Source organism: Thamnophis sirtalis, unplaced genomic scaffold, assembly GCF_051295495.1.
Source record: "Thamnophis sirtalis isolate CommonGarterSnake01/CBP01778 unplaced genomic scaffold, rThaSir2_p1.2 scaffold_4, whole genome shotgun sequence".
Taxonomy (NCBI): Eukaryota; Metazoa; Chordata; class Lepidosauria; order Squamata; family Natricidae; genus Thamnophis; species Thamnophis sirtalis.
The window spans coordinates 114,951,850-114,968,159 of NW_028261384.1; the positions used below are offsets into that span (position 1 = coordinate 114,951,850).

General features: G+C 38.8%; 1 protein-coding gene across 1 annotated transcript; it reads right to left on the minus strand.

Annotated features, from left to right (window-relative positions):
- Positions 1-429: 429 nt before the first annotated feature.
- Positions 430-12,761, minus strand: LOC106557085 (sulfotransferase 1B1). Its single transcript, XM_014076209.2, has 7 exons — positions 12,417-12,761; positions 11,183-11,311; positions 10,984-11,081; positions 10,763-10,889; positions 6,987-7,081; positions 2,728-2,908; positions 430-657 (listed from the first exon to the last, which is right to left on the minus strand). Exons 1-7 carry the CDS (start codon positions 12,595-12,597, stop codon positions 548-550), a joined length of 921 nt encoding a protein of 306 aa, XP_013931684.2. The 5' UTR covers positions 12,598-12,761; the 3' UTR covers positions 430-547.
- Positions 12,762-16,310: the final 3,549 nt, after the last annotated feature.

The window sequence follows — 16,310 nt, forward strand, 5'->3', positions numbered from 1 at the left end:
TCTTCTTAATAACTTTCAGTGTTGGAGGACCCCCAACCTCTGGAGGCAAGTTATTCCACTGATTAATTGTTCTAATTGTCAGGAAATTTCTTCTTAGTTTCCTTTTCTCCTTGATTAATTTCCACCCATTGCTTCTTGTCCTGCCCTCAGGTACTTCGGAGAATAGTTTGACGCCCTCTTCTTTGTGGCAGTCTCTGAGATATTGGAAAACTGCTATCATGTCTCCCCTAGTCCTTCTTTTCTTTAACTAGAGATGGCCAATTCCAGAAACCATTCTTTATATATTTTAGCCACCAATCCCCTAATCATCTTTGTTGCTCTTCTCTGCACCCTTTCTAGACTCTCAACATCTTTATTTCTAGCTTTTATACTTTTATCTAGAGAATTTGGGTCCTTTCTCTCAATCACTCAACCACTGCAGAACCTATGTGCATTGCATCCTCATTTTTAATAGTAAACTAATTTATTGGGATAGTTACAATAGTGTTTTCCAAGGGACTATATTTTACTATTTGATAAGTCCCAGGGAGGATAATTTCCTGATCTGTTATTCTTCCTGGAAATGTAAACTTGTCCCTTTCATCTTCTGCTGGTAATGTGCGTCAAATACCTCCCTTTGAGCCACTGTGAAATAATTCTTCCAATCACCAACTGTACCTGAAGAAATGCAACAACAATAAAAAAAAAAAACTTAGAGGGAGTTTCGGAATTAAGAAAAACCTTAGGTTACATCTGCAAATTCCATTCCACCATTTACTCTCCTAAGATCTAAGATCACCACCCATATTCTTTGATAAAAGGTAGGTGTCGTTTCTCTCCAGCTTTCTCTGAAAAAGGCAGAAGAAAATCAGGATTGATCCAGTGGTAGTTGTTTTCCAGAAGTCCTTTTCTGCACCTTCTATATTTCCCTTTTTTCTTTAAGTAGGGCCCCAGTGATGAAGTTACCCTGCTTTTGCTTTTTCCCAAAATTAAAACAAAAACAAAAAAGCAAAACAAATTCTGGAACATCTCTCTTATATACATCATATGATTTCTGAATGTCCCAAAGATGCTTTTTCAAAAGGCAACTGGCTTTTCCAGTTGCCTTTTGAAAAGGCATCTTTGGGATAATTATGACATGGATGACTGAGAATTTCCATATATACGATGCCTCAATGGCTTTCCATATATGCTTTGGTTTTGTATGTAACATTTGTGTCATAGTTAATTTCACTTGTTCTTCTGGGTCAGGATTAGACTTCCTCTGCATATTCATTCACAAGTGCAACTTACTCCCAAGAAAAGTTTAAAAGATGGCAGCCCAAATCAAATCCTCTGAAGAGCTTGACACATCTGAAGTGTCATGTGGTTAAGAAGCTGGCTTAAAGATTAGCTAGCCCACATTTGAGACCCAAGTGCTGCTGCGTGGCAGAGTGAGCTCCCGTCTTTGGCTTCAACTCCTTGATGGGAATATGAAATGGGAATATGACATGGGCGCTCCCAAGGCAATGGTGATGTCACCAGATATTCCTTTTAACCCAGAAATATCTTAAATAGTGCCTCTGACAAGAATGGGATTGCAACTCCTCCCTCACCCTCCCTCCCTCCCTCCTTCTCTCTCTCTCTCTCTCTTTCTCTCTCTCTCTCTCTCTCACACACACACACACACACACACACACACACACACACCAAAGGCAGCTGGGTTCCGCCACCAGCCATTCACCTCTACCATTTCTCCGCTGTTAGCACCGTAGCTGTTCATGCCGGCCAATGGGACCCAGCTTCTTTAGTCCCAGACCCTTCGTCATGGGCTATTTGGCAAAAAACTGTTCATCCCGGGCTTTTGGGCTCAGGTGACAGCTTTGGCGCAAAAGTAAGAGAAGGAGTCGGAGGAATTGTGACAAGTAGAAAGTCATGATTTTAACTTTCCTGTGCAAAGGATTTTCTAGCTCGGACCCAAGGCAACTGGGCAGAGAAACACCCCCCCCCCGAGTGGAAACTCCACATGGAACACTTTCTCCCTCCCTCTCTCTCTCTTTCTCCCTTCCCTTCCTCCAATTGACTGGCGGTGAACTGTCACCTGAGCCCAAAAGCCCGGGGTGAACAGTTTTTCGCCGAATGGCCCATGATGAAGGGTCTGGGACTAAAGAGACTGGGCCCCATTGGCCAGCGTGAACAGCTAGGGTCCTAACAGTTGAAGAGAAATTGTAGAGGTGAATGGATGGGGGTGGAACCCGGGGCCAAAAAGGGGCGGCGAAGGGTACGAGGAGAACAGTCCTAGACCCCCAAAGGCTAGTCCTATAAAGTTTGGACCATGGATAAGGAAACTCTGTAGGATTTGACATAAAAGTAGGTGGATAATTTACTGCCCCAAATCTGTTTCCTGAAGCCTCCAGCACATACCTAAATCATAGTTCCTAAATCACTGACACTGTTTCATGTTATATTAAGGCGGTAAAACTTAGTAATACTGAATGAATACAGCCCTTCCTACTCTATTTCCTTCCCTCAAAAACAAGGGAAAAACAAGGAATTGCAATCACATCTCCATGTCTGACTGGATTTTCATCCATTCAATAGCCCTTAACCTTCACAAAAATCTTCAGTGTCAACGGCCACCAAAACATTGCTTATTCCAGATATAAAGGTTCCTAATTTAGAACTAGTTTAAATTGCCAGTTTTTCTTCTTATTTTAATGAAAGTCACTCTATAAATAAAAGAACATCATTTTGAGTTCTTGATCTTACCTTTCCTCATGAAGGAACTTTTTGACTTGTCAAAGATGGAACTGGGTACGGTTTCATAATTTGCCATGGGATTCTTTTTCATGTTTTCAAATGTTGCCTTATGCACTATTTTCTGAACAATGTCTTCAGACAAGTCGACCTGCAGGAAATCTTTTACACGGCGGACTTCACGGGCTAAATCCTGGCAGAAAGTAGGCATGGATGGGGAAAAGGCCACAATGTGAGTAATATGAAATTAATTCACTGCATGCTCTTTGATGCTGAAAAGTTTGGTGAGAGGATGTAGAAAATAATGGAGAGATAGTTTTACCTCTAGGAATCAAATAAGATGACCTTTGGATCTACTACTTTACCTATATTATTCTCCTAGCATCTCACAATTGTCCTGGACACTAATTTGGAGGAAGCAACTAGATGTGTGAGAACAACTTCAATGCAAAATGGGCATTTTCTTATGATAAATGTGCACTTTTAAAAGATGTGAAGGCTAAGAAAGAGGAGGAATGGACTAATAAGAAGACAATGGGCAAAATCATGTGACTGAATTTTGAGCACTTAGCAACCAGACTATATTTATGTCCACTGATATCATCCTGTGGTCACATGACAATGTCTTATGAGGGTTTTGCAGTTACTTCCGTTTTTAAGCAAAACCATATCCATAGCAATCCACTGGTTTGCTTAAATAATTGCGGCATTCCCTTAATGACAGCCTCAAAAAAAAACCTTGTAAAATCAGATTGGTCACGTGATCAACCTATTTTATAACCATCAGGATTTACAACTGTGATGAACAGGCTATATTACAGTTGTAAGTCCAAAACAATCTGTAATATGGTTGATTTAATTATGCTGTGTATGGAGTTCACAGCAGATAATTTCTCTTTGCATCCTGAGAGAGAAACATCTGTTTCTGCCTAGGATTGAACTTTCAACCTTCTGAGTGGGAGGAAAGCGTCTTCACCAGATTGCTCACTTGGCTGAATCCTCAAAACTGTGATTTATTCAATAAATCATGGTTTTACAAAGCTCAGCTTTGTGTAGTGTGTCAACCAAGCAACATAATGTTAATTAGATGTACCTATCTTAATAGATACATCTAATATATAAATACTATAAATAAAATAAACCCCCACCGTTGCCTCTGCAAAAACAAAACAAAACAACCTTAAATTGTCTACCATGGACCTCACTGCCTTTCTAAGAGGTCCGTAATAAGCGAGTACCAGCCTGCCTATCGTCCCTGTCCTACTGTACCCGTTTATTTGTTACCCATTTCCTGTGTTCTTATTCATGTTTATTCTTACTCCTGTTGACACAAATTGAATTTGATAGAAAAATGAAGATTTGGCAAACAAAATAAAATCAACAAGACAAAGCTAAAGCAAAGACATTCCCGAGTTCCTCCCGCCCCTTTTCTCCTTGTTACTAAAACAAAGTTAAATTCAGTTATGCAAAGCCACTCAGCATATTATCTCCCAATCAGAAAAAAAAACAGATTTCGAAAACATTTCCAGTAACTTTAGTGTTACCATGATCCACCCAAAATATTTCAACATATCTTTAACCGGGTAAAAATGTAACTTGATCATTTTAGTCATTCTTTATGTCAAAATAATATTTCCCTCTTTACACATTATTTTCTCTACAACTGATGGTTTTCTGGAATTCTTCCATTTTCAAGACATCCAGGCAGGAAAGTAGTTGCCTAATGCTATGAAGTAATCTTGAAACCTTCAGACAGATTGAAATTCATTAGTCCTTGAGTCAAGTGCAGAAAAGTTTTCAGGCTATTGCTTTGTTTAACAAGACTAGAGTTGCCGCTATTCTTAAATATAGGACAAACTGAGGACAGTAATTGGTGAATTTCTTTGGCTTCAATTTTCTCCCACCAAGTGTCATTTGGCAGAAAAGTACCCACCATTCACTCACTTAATTTGGGGTGATGGTGAGGTAGGGGGAGTTGAAGAAGCAGAGTAGGATGTTTGTAGGTGGGGTACTTGGAATGGTGCTTAACCTTCTTAAGTTGTCTAACAGTTCACAAGTGCAGAGGTACTCCACATTTGTGAGGGGTCAGGCTATTTCTGAATACAGATCTATCCTAATTTAAAACTAAATCTAAAATTAGCCTGGCTGACAAGTCACAGATGGGAGAGAGGTGTGGACTGAAACGGTAAAGAGTGTTCAATAATGAGTAAGCTCTCCATTTTAACTAGTACTGTAAAGAAATAATTGCTGGAACTGAGTCTCATTCTCATGGCTGGTAGCATCCAAAAGAGCATGCAGGGTCCAAACGGTTGGAGTGTAGGAGATTTCCCTTAAAAAGTTCTATAAAATAATTTAATTAATTTTAATTGAAGAATATGAAAAAAAAAGTATAGTTCCTAGATTTCAAAGGTATGTTTGAGATGTGTCAGGTTAGAACTCTGGGAGACAAGAGGAAAAAACATGTTCTCTTCATCAGCACTTTTGAAAGGACACTGGCTTCTCATATTTCCTTTTCTAATCACTTTTGGGATCAATCAATCAGAATAGCACTGAAAGGGGCCCTGAAAGTCTTCTAGTCCAATCCCATGCTCAAGCAGGACCCCCTATACCATTTCAGACAAGTGACCGTCCAGTCTCTTCTTTAAAAACTCCAGTGATGAAGCATCTACAACTTCTGAAGGCAAGTTGTTCCACTGTTTAATTCTCACTTTTAGGAAGTTTCCCCTTAATTCCAGGTTGCTTCTCTCCTTGATTAGTTTCCATCCATTGCTTCTTGTCTTGCCTTCAGATGCTTTGGTAAATAAGTAGAGCCCTTGCTCTTTGTGGCAATCTTTCAAATATTGGAATACTGCTAACCTTTAATTGCTTTTCAGCTATTAGGAACCTTAGGATTGACATTTGATAGCACTGGGTGATCCCAAAGGTGTTTTTTTTTTCAAGAGGCAACTGGACTTTCACCAGTTGATGTCTTAATAAATAATTAATATTATATACATATTAACAAGCCAAGATAATGACTTTCTATTTTTCATCATTTTCTGCACCTTCTACATTTCTCTACTTTGCAATTACAGAAGAGGCTTGTTAAAGTTTTGAAGAAACTTGTGAGAAAGGGACAAATAAAAATGGAAAAGAAATAAAATACTACAAAATTATTTGAGGGGGTCTAAAGATTAAGATTGATTGAAGTAAAAAGAAGGAATATAAAGATTTATGTGATCAAAGTTAAAATAGATATTTATTTATTTACTTCTTTGCTTACTTACTTATTTTTTATTGCTGGCATTTCCCCATAAATGCAAGGCCTGTTTGTTTGTTTTTCCTGTTCAACATAGGGTTGATCCATTTGGTTGCAACAGGAATTCGTCAGTCAACTTGTCACCTTAGCCTCAAATGTGAGAGAGACTTATCCAAAGTCATCCAATCAGCTTTCATGGCTAGGCAAGACTAGAACTCACAGTCTCTGGTTTTTAGTCTGTGCCTTAACAATGAGACTAAACTGGCTCTCAATATGTTATTAATGGACTTTTGCTGACATTAGGATTGAAATGATGACACTTTATGGATTTGTTAATAAGGTAAGAGATGGGAACAATTTGTTTTACTTCAAGAGAAAAGTTATTAAATTTCTTTATACTTTTTTATACTTGTGTTAAAGGTGGGAAGTAAAATAAAGTATATTTATTTTATTTTTATTTACTATATTCTTATTTTTCTTTCTTTTCTATTTCTTTCTATTTTTCATCATTTTCTGCACCTTCTACATTTCTCTTTTTCCAATCACAACAGTTTTTATTGTTAAGGTTTTGCTGTTGTAATTACAATCCCTTTAAAAAATAAAATACTATTAAAAAAGAAAGTAAAATTTCATAATCTTTACTGTGAAAACATTATGGTCTCATAAAATTTCAACTTTCTTACTGGAAAGTTTTCATTCTCGCCGAAGCTATGAAGTTTAGATGCTTCATGAGATTTCACTGGGGTGGCTGTGAGTGTGTATAAACATTGTGGGATGCTGTAGGTATTGTTTGAGGACTGGCAGAATCCCTGGCATCAGGCTACTGATTATCACAACATTCTGTTTTCCACAACAGTCAATGAAATGCTGTACCTTTGAAACCCCTTAACCAGGACATGAAAGCAATAATCTACAGACACTATTAAGAAACTGTGATTCAGATCTTTGCTAATCCCAAAGATTGTGCAATATTGAAAAGATTTCTCCACCACTCTTTTATGTGGATTCGGTTTCTCCACCACTTGGAACTTACTTTCTTCATGTCTTCATAGAAGACGTAGAGAATACGATGATTATCTTTCTCATCCCAATAACGCTGTACGTGATCATACCAAGATCCCCAGGCAACTAAGTTATAAAGTAAGATGGAAAAACAAGGATCATCATTCATTTAATGAAATCAATTGATCAATAGCAGTGCAATAATACACAGTCACTTACCTGTCAATCTCACAAGACTCATTGGCATTTACTATATCCCAATAAGGTTTTCAAAGAAAATATGGCAAAAGAGAGGAGAGAAGTAACTGGGAAAACAATGGGAACTAGACTTTGGGTTCAGAATGTATTTCTATGGGAGGATGAAAGTTATGAAAAAGAACAAAAGGATGACGGACTTATATAAAACAACAGAAAGGTACTTCAGGAAGGAACATGAATGAACGGAAGAGTGGAAGTGAGGAAATACAGATAATCCTTGACTACAATTGAGCCCCAAATTTCCATTGCTAAGAAGGCATTTGTTAAGGGAATTTTGCCCCATTTTACAACCGTTTTTTGCCACTGTTGTTAAAAAAACCCACTACAGTTGTTAAATGAATCATGTGGCCATTAAGCAAATCTTGCTTTCCCCATTGACTTTGCTTGTTGCAAGCCAGCTAAAATGATTACAAATAGTGCTCTAAAGCACTATGAGGCAGTATATAAGTCTAAGTCTAATGCTGTTGCTATCCCATAAAACCATGCCAGTTGCCAAGCTCCCAAATTTTGATCAGGTGACCATGGAGATGCTGTCAAAAGTGTAAAAACTAGGCATGTCTCTTTTTTCAGGGCTGCAACTTTGAATGGTCAGTAAATGAATGGTTGTGTTGCATTGGGTGAGCGATTGCAAGTGGCAGAGTGTGCAAATTGGGCATAAATGCAAGAGTGGTGTATATAAGGCTTTTACTCTTCCTGTTTTAAATTGACACTAATCCCAGGTAGATTATCCAAATGGTAATGCAGTCCCTCACAAAAAAAAACCACACAAAAAACCACTCACCCCTCTCTTTGCTGTACATATAATACTGGAGTCACTTATCATTCTATTACTTAATTAAATCTGCATAGGTGAATATATACTTTTGTAAACAATTTATATTTTGTTACCAAGCTTACTTGCATATATTTTAACTAAATAGCATCACCTGAGAGGAAGCATGCAATGAATGATGAGAATAGTAATTTCCAAAAGCTACTTACATTTAAAAAATGAAAAATAAATATGCTTCTTAGGCAACTGATTTTTTTTCTGTGTGTATAATGGATCGATCGGCTCTATAACAACCCCAGTTGAAAACCTTCTGCCTAAAACTACAACTTTTGCAAACATTTTCTCCTTCAACCAACATTTGAACTATTCTGTAACAGAAACCAGATTTTAAGAGAAATGGAAAGAGAAATCAAATACAAAAGAGAATAAAACTCTTACTTTAAATAATTACAGATGATAAAAGACTATTGTGAGGGCATCATCTCTGCACCCAAGATTGTTTTCACACAAACTTAGAAATTGTATTTACACATCGTGCTAAGCTTGGTTATTTTCAACCTTGGCTGTTTTTAGTGACTTAAGTAGCACATACCATTTGACTGATCTAGGGATCAATGTTTTGTAGAAATAAAAAAAGATTAGTTATAAGCAGGTTAAACTGATTGAGTTTGGGGTTCCAGACTTCATATCTCCAGAATGGACTGAGAAACATTCTTCTCTTTCTCGAACTTCAAACATAATTGGAACAAGGGTGAATCATTGGAACAAGAGTCAACTAGAAAAAGCAATGGCCTCTGTTATATAAGGCAGTTTCCAATTAAAAAATATTGGATATGAGCCAGTATCCAGTGCTGCAGTAAAAAAAAAACCTACTTTAGGATGGAGTTTCCTTATTATGAACAATTAAAATTTGGTACACAATATAACCTGAAAGTTACACATGTGACTCCCGAAAGGTTTGTAGAGACATCAAATCCCTTGATAGCAGTTGGCACTGCCAATTTTTTAGCAAATAAAATTAAACCCAGTGACTGAAAGGGTGGATAACATAGCAGGAAACAGATTAGAGAAAATCAGTTTATGAAAAAAAAGGGTGTGGATGACAAGAAACTTCTGAAGGATATTTTTTGGGGGGGTAGCCATTGAGTCAGTTTTGACTTGACAAGGCTGCCTGGAAAACTTTTCCATTTTTCATGGCAAGGTATTTGAAGTGGATTGCCCACAGAAAGAAAAAAATTAACAGAATACAGAGTAAATGATCATGGCTGAATGAAGAATTAATGAGTAGATGTAATTCACCTCTAGATAAAGAAAGGAGTTGAGATCATCTACAAGTACTTCATACAACTGTTCCTCCTGAGAAGATCACAAGATAGTGGTTTCTGGTGGTTTTAGAACTCTGGGAGATGAGAGAATAGCCATCTTTCTCAAACTATGATCAGTGCCTTTAAAAAAAAACAGCTTTGTGTACTTCCTTTTCTAATTACTTTCAAAATCGCTTGTTGACCGCTTTTCAGCTATTAGGAACTTTGGATCTGTATTTTACCATTCTGGGTAAATTTCCTTCAACTTAGTAAAATAAGTTTTAAATTGCAAGTTTAAGGACTTCAATAATTTGGAGTGAGGAATAAACAGCAAAAGGTTAATTGAAAATTTGGTTTTATAAAGTTACAAATGGATTGAGGGTCCAGATGAATTTGAAATAGGATTTTGGAATTAATTATAAGAAATCTTTTTAAGATTGTCTGCCTCTGTAGTTAGACTGTATTTAAAAGATGTGATAGAAGAGGAGCAAATTTGGCCAGACGAGACTGAGGCTGGTCCAAAAATGGATTTTAAAAGTCACAGACTACAAGAGGAACATGGAAAAAGATGCTGCACTAGACATGAAAAGAAAACCATTTCTTATTTTCCAAGTAGATATTCAAGAAGAGTTCTATACAAGGCAAAGTTCATTAGCCTAACGTTAAAATTCTCTGCCTCCAAAATCAGAATTCCGGTATTATCTTTATTTATATCCAGGGCCTAAGTAAGAATAAACTGGGGACCTGTGTCCCAAAACAAAATTTTGGTGGTGGCATCTCATAAGACTGGCAAGGAGCTAATGGTGAGATCCACTTTTGGCCTTTAGCAAACAGAAGATCAATTTTCCAATAAGTTATTGCAAATTCTTGCAATAGCCAAGTTGATATTACAAATTCCCCACATCTACATTTCAAAAGTATTGCTGAGCAAGCTTTGCAGATTGCTTCATGGTACTATAAATCACCTTTGCTTTTAAATCGATACAGTGTTGCTTAATTAATTAAGATAATAAGACAAACCAAGTTCTCTGATCTAACACATGCTAAGGAAGGAAACCAAGCAGAAATACTTTCCCTAAAAATATTCTCAGCAAATGTTCAGCTGTTGGACTCCCCAACATATTGACAAAATCAATCATCAGACCATCCTCAAATATTGTCTGCTGGAGAGGATGCCTTATTTAAGGTATTATTGTGTGCACTCACTCTCCCTTAAGAAAATTATAAAAAGGAGGCAAACCCCAGTTCCCAGATATTTTGAATTGTGGTGAACTCTAGAAAGATACACAATGCCAGCTCAGGGATGTCATTTTGGCGGATCATTCCTGGTAAGCTGAATGCATGTGGTGCATCTCTGTTTCTTACAATATATTACTCTAAAAATTGTTTTTGGCATTTTGCTATAGTTTGAGCTTTCGACTCTAAATTCTGATGGACGCATTGGCTACAGGCTGACCACTGGTTTCTACCTACGTTTGCCTTCCATGAATTTTGTAACATACTCTTCCCAGGCCCCTGGATCTGGCTGAGTTAAATTCATCTGGTCAAAGAAGTAATAGGATACCACATTATCCTTGGCATTGCGAGCAACGTAGATCATCTGTAATGGGATAGAAAAGAGAATGATATGCATGTGACAATAGATTAGGGCTGAAGAGAGGGACAAATATATGAGGAGCCTTAAATGAAAGTACTTTGCAGTTATTTTCCCAAAAGCTTTTAGGGACAAGCTGGAAGGGGAGGTGGGTCTTGATCACACGAGGAGATGGAGCATTCACCAACTTATCAACTCCTGAGGAAGAAGAAGCAGAATAGGAGACAACATCAGTCCAACAGCCTATATATTCAATATCTAGAGATGGATATCAAGATAGCAAAGCTTCCTGGCCTTACCAGAAGGCATAGGAGGTGGCGAGCAGATTTCTAAAAATGGGATCCGCACATATATGGGGGCCCTCTGTGCCTTTTCCAAATCACCTTTGTTCAATACTAGATCCACAATTTCTTGCATCCATGTGGTACCTGAAAGCCCAGAGGAGAGAAACAATTTGGACAATCGCTTGGTGACAATACAAACCTTCCCCACCATTACAATTCACGACAGTGGTCCCACCTCCTTATATTTTGCCAATATACTAAGTTGTATAAATGGTGCAATATTAATATTCACCATTCAACAAATGCGCTATTACATGTAGAAGAACAAATAAATATTTCATTTCATATGAATTAAAACTGCACCATCCGCACATGACAAAAAAAAGTATCAGCAAAATTGGGGGAACCCAAGATTTGTGAAAATAAGAACAGTTTTTAGAAAAAGATCATATAGTAAATGCTGGGTTGGGGGGGGGAGGGAACCAAAAAGCCCAGTGAGGAATTCATATGCTCTTGTAAACAGAATATATTTTGTTAGAGGGTAGAAATGGAAAAAGAAAAATGAAGAATGGAGTTTCCTGAATGGAAGCATTCATTGCATCTGAGGTCATCTAAAGAAGCTTAGAGAATACAGGACAGAAAAATGTCTCATGATTATCACAATTTATTTTTCGTTATTTTTTCCATTCCTGTTTCATGCATTTTGAAATAGTAATATACAAATTAACAAGCAATCTACTTATAGACACAATTTCCTATTGACAACCTTCAACCCTTTTACTTCTAAGACAGTGTTGAAAAGCAAAATCTTGAAAGCAGATTTTTTTTTTTTTACAAAAAAAAAAAAAATCAAACCTGTGTTCTATTTCTATAAAACAACTGGTTTTATGTCTTTGGGAAGTATCATATGACACTTAATCCATATAAACACCGATTTATGAAACTCTAAAAGTTGGTTCTAGTTTATCCTAATGTGTACTTCCAGCATTATCAAAACAAGTACTCATAAAAAAATCTACCGTTGGAAGACAATCCTTCAGCCAAAACGGATTCAAAAGGTGCAAGAAAAAAATGCATTACTCTCAGTTTTTCAGCACATGCCATATGCCCCAATTCTAAGAGCTGTTTGTCACATCTGGATAGAGCGATTGTTACATTTTTGTGTGATCAGTGCTCAGGTCTTCTCTTTATTATCCTGACTTTTGTTCTTGCCACCTTCCCTCCACTATATTGCCCCATAACATCTCACCTGCTTTAGGATAAGTTGAGATGATCAAATCATCTGGTCTTGCCTGGAAGTTTTCAATGGGATCCCATTGATTTGCAATAGGTTCCATCAGGGGGATTCCACGGACCAGTGTCAGCGGATACCTATAAAAGACATCTGAATGCTTATGTAAAAGAGAATTGTAGTCCTGGTTTTCAGTCATGATGCCTTTTCAGGGTTGAGAGTTGTACAGTTCTCTTAAGTTTTCCGAAGTTATTCTCTCAGAGGAAAGCTGCCCTTGCTCCCTCTTAACTGTAGGCACCGTTTCCTGCACAGCCCTTGTATCTCAAAAGAGTTTTGTTCTGTTCTCATTAGTATTTCCTCAGGAGAGTTCAGCATTAGGAAATTCTTTGCATTCTATTATTTCAATGAGCCCAACCCATTGTTTACCAACCAATTAGAGTGTCAGGACACAGGAACGCCCAAGGAGGCTGGACTTCTGAGTATTTACTCACTGGATGTTTTCATGAAGTCTTTTACTGAGCAATTGGCCTGTTACAGGATCTTATAGGGGCTTCAGATTACACACATTTTTTTTAAAACACATCTTTTCAATTAACAGATACCTAACATATGGAAGCAAAACACACAAACCCCAAATTTTCTCTCCAGGGGTAGAAGACTCCGGGAGCCAGCCTCATAATCAGAGATCTTTAAACTTGGCAACTTTAAGACTTGTGAATTCTGGAATTCTGGGAGTTGAAGTCCACAAGTCTTAAAGTTGCCAAGTTTGGGGATCCCTGCTCATTTAAAAAAAAGCATTAGTTCTAAGCTCCCATAGAACTCTCATTTCAAGATGAGTCTCCTGCAAATATGGCTTTTTTTGCCTATTGTTCACAGAAGGCATGACTTCCAGCTTTTACTGACATTGAAAACAATATACAGTCCAGCAGAGAAGTGGTGATCTACATTGGAAAGCAGAACAAAGTATATTATGTAAACATTCTGATTTATATGGATGAGGAACCAGCAACAGTGTCAACAACATGCAAGAAGCCAAATAGCTTTCTTCCAGTTCTCCTCTATTAGGCATAGCATCCTTGTGGAAGGTGCTGAATATCACAAGGCCAACAAGCTCCTCAAGAGGAAAGACACCCTTAGAAGGAACCCCAGAATAAGGCAGGTTCAGCAATAGTACCTGAACAAGTCCTAGTGTCTGGCTCTAGTTGTTAAGACAACTGTCCATATAGTGCTGAATGAAAACTACAGATAATTCTTCTTTAGCAATCACAACTGGGACTGGCAACTTGGTCAATAGGTGTGAATGTGACTGTGCTTATCGTCTTACACCAGCTTTCCTTTGCTTTATAGACCTGTGAAAGTCATAAATGCAAGAGATTAGTCAGAAAATTACTTTTTCATCACCGTCACAACTGTGAGCAGCTGCTAAATAAAGCAGTTGTTAAATATGGATTAAACTGTAAAAGGATAGATATCAGTGGCGGGCTTCTAACAGCAGCCAGGTCCTATATATTCTATGTCAACAAGAAATGCACAAATACACAGTTTTTAGGATCTGATTGAGGTATGACATGCTGTTGAATTAAAGGCTAGAGAAAAACGCAAAAAAATTAATTAGTGAAACTTGAAACCAGCAATGCACGAACATTGTGAATTACCCGTCTTACTAATTTTTTTGCATTCTTTTCTCAGTCAACCGCACATAGCTTTACATGTGGTCCTCATTTAATGACCATTCATTCAGCAACCTTCAAACTTTGTGCAGTGCTGGATGTTTGGTAGTCATGATTGGTAGTCATGACTAGTTCTTGAAGTTCCTGCCATTTCAATGCTCCCATGATTATGTGATTGCCATCCAGACACTCAGCAACTGGCCAGTATTTCTAACTCTCGTAGTGTCCATGGTGACACAATCTGCTGCTGGTTTTTCACAAACAAAGTCATTGGGGAAGCCGGTAGGAAGTCAGAAGTCATGATCATATGAGGATCTCATTTAACAAGGGTAGCTGGGGACTGCCAGAATGGCTGTTCTAAGCAGCATGGTGATATGACATTGTGCTTTACAACCGCATCATTTAACAATGAAAACTGTGGTCCCAATTATTGTAGTTAAGCAAGGACTATCTGCATGCATTTACACATTTTTTCCAGACTTCTATTTATTCTCAAAAACATTGTAAGTAAGCATCTCTTAATACGATATGACGTAAACCTAATAAAGGTGTATCCTAATGTTTATGCACCTCCCTCATAGTCCCTAATGAGTAGTTCTATCCCAGTCACCATTCTAGATCGATGGAAAAGATTTATGAAATGAGTTGGTATTTTATTTTCCATTCCTAGGCTGAAGAGATAACAGGTGACTGGTTGTTAGGGAAATCTTTGGCAGAGAAACTTTTGATCATGTTTCTTCTGCTGTTTTGCAATCCCAGCCAAGCCCTGATGCCAAGGTAGAAGGATTCCCATAATGCCCTTACCTTTTCAGCACCTTTCTCCCCCATCATTGCCCTGATCTCATCCAGCACCCATAAATTATCATTAGTAGAAACTGCCCAATCCATCTGAGTTTGACAACCAACTCTATTCTAAATAGAAAGCAATAAGCTTATGGTTTACCTTCAATAATCACTAGCAAGAAGAAATGTTTAATAGGATTTGAAGAATAATGTTTGGGTTAACCTATTGACTGTCTCCCCCCTCCCCCTTTTTTAATGTGTATTATGATTAGATGCTGGATCGATTTACTTATTAGAGATCTTCTCATCTGGAGTATTTGTTTATATACTGTAATGTTTTTTGTTGTTAAATGTTGTTTAACTATTTGTAAACCTGTTATGTAAGGGGAGAAGAATTTATCAGGTTTTTTAAAGAAAAGATTCAGCATCCAACCAGGGTGGATCAAGAATGCCCCATGTTAAACTTATTTGATACTAGCTGTACCAGGCTACACGTTGCTGGGGCCCAGTTTGGTTAAATGGAAAAGAAAGAAAAGAGAAAGTGCAAGTTTCTAATATGTTTAATTTCACAATGCTTGTGGGCATACAATATTTTTTGTTGTCCCATTGTCTGTACAGATACAGAAATTGTCTGATTTGCTGACTCTAGAACACGCAACATATAATTGTCCATTGTGAGAAACAATTTTCAATTGCTGGAAAGACGTTGGACCGGGCACATTTACCAACATTCCCAGGGTGGTTCCCTCCCGGCAGGATCATGCCATTGCCAGCAGCGGCAAGGTTCGTGATGATCTTGCCAACCTGGCGGGCCCTGCCACTCACTGCACCGGCCACGGCTCCCCCGGCAGAGGCAGCCCTCACATGAAAGTGAGCCATGGTGACCACTAGAAGAGCCGCCCCGGAGGATGCTCCCACAGGCCCCGGCCTGGTGCCTTCCAAGCTCCCCACAATGGGCAGCCTCCGGAACGATGGGCTGGATGGAGCCCCTCCGGACATGGGCAGGGGGACCCCAGCATGGGAGGGAGGCTGGGAGTGTTCCCCGTGGGTATAGTGGGGTGGTGGGTGGGTGCTGCCATTGGTCAGGCCTCGGGGCTGCTGGGCCGGGCGAGGCTGGTTGGGGGAGACGGCGCCAGGGCTGTTGGCCTCGTGGAAGTTGTTGAGCATTTCCTCGGAGGAGCTGTGCTTGGGCTCCCCCAAGTCGGTGGCCCAGGAGAGCGAGACATCCACGATCTCGGAGGAGGAGAAATCCTCGGTGTGCGACTTGTCCAGGTCTCCGTGTCTTCGGCGATGCTGTTGTTGGAGCTGAGGCTGGCTGAGATCTGCGCTGGGGTCACGCTGGTGATCTGGAAGCCACTCTTCTTCTTCAACTGGGAGCCCTGGATGCCTCCTCCTCCCTGCAAGAGCAGCACCAGGTTATGTGGTGGAGGCGCCCCAGGAGGGCAGGAGGAGACCGAGA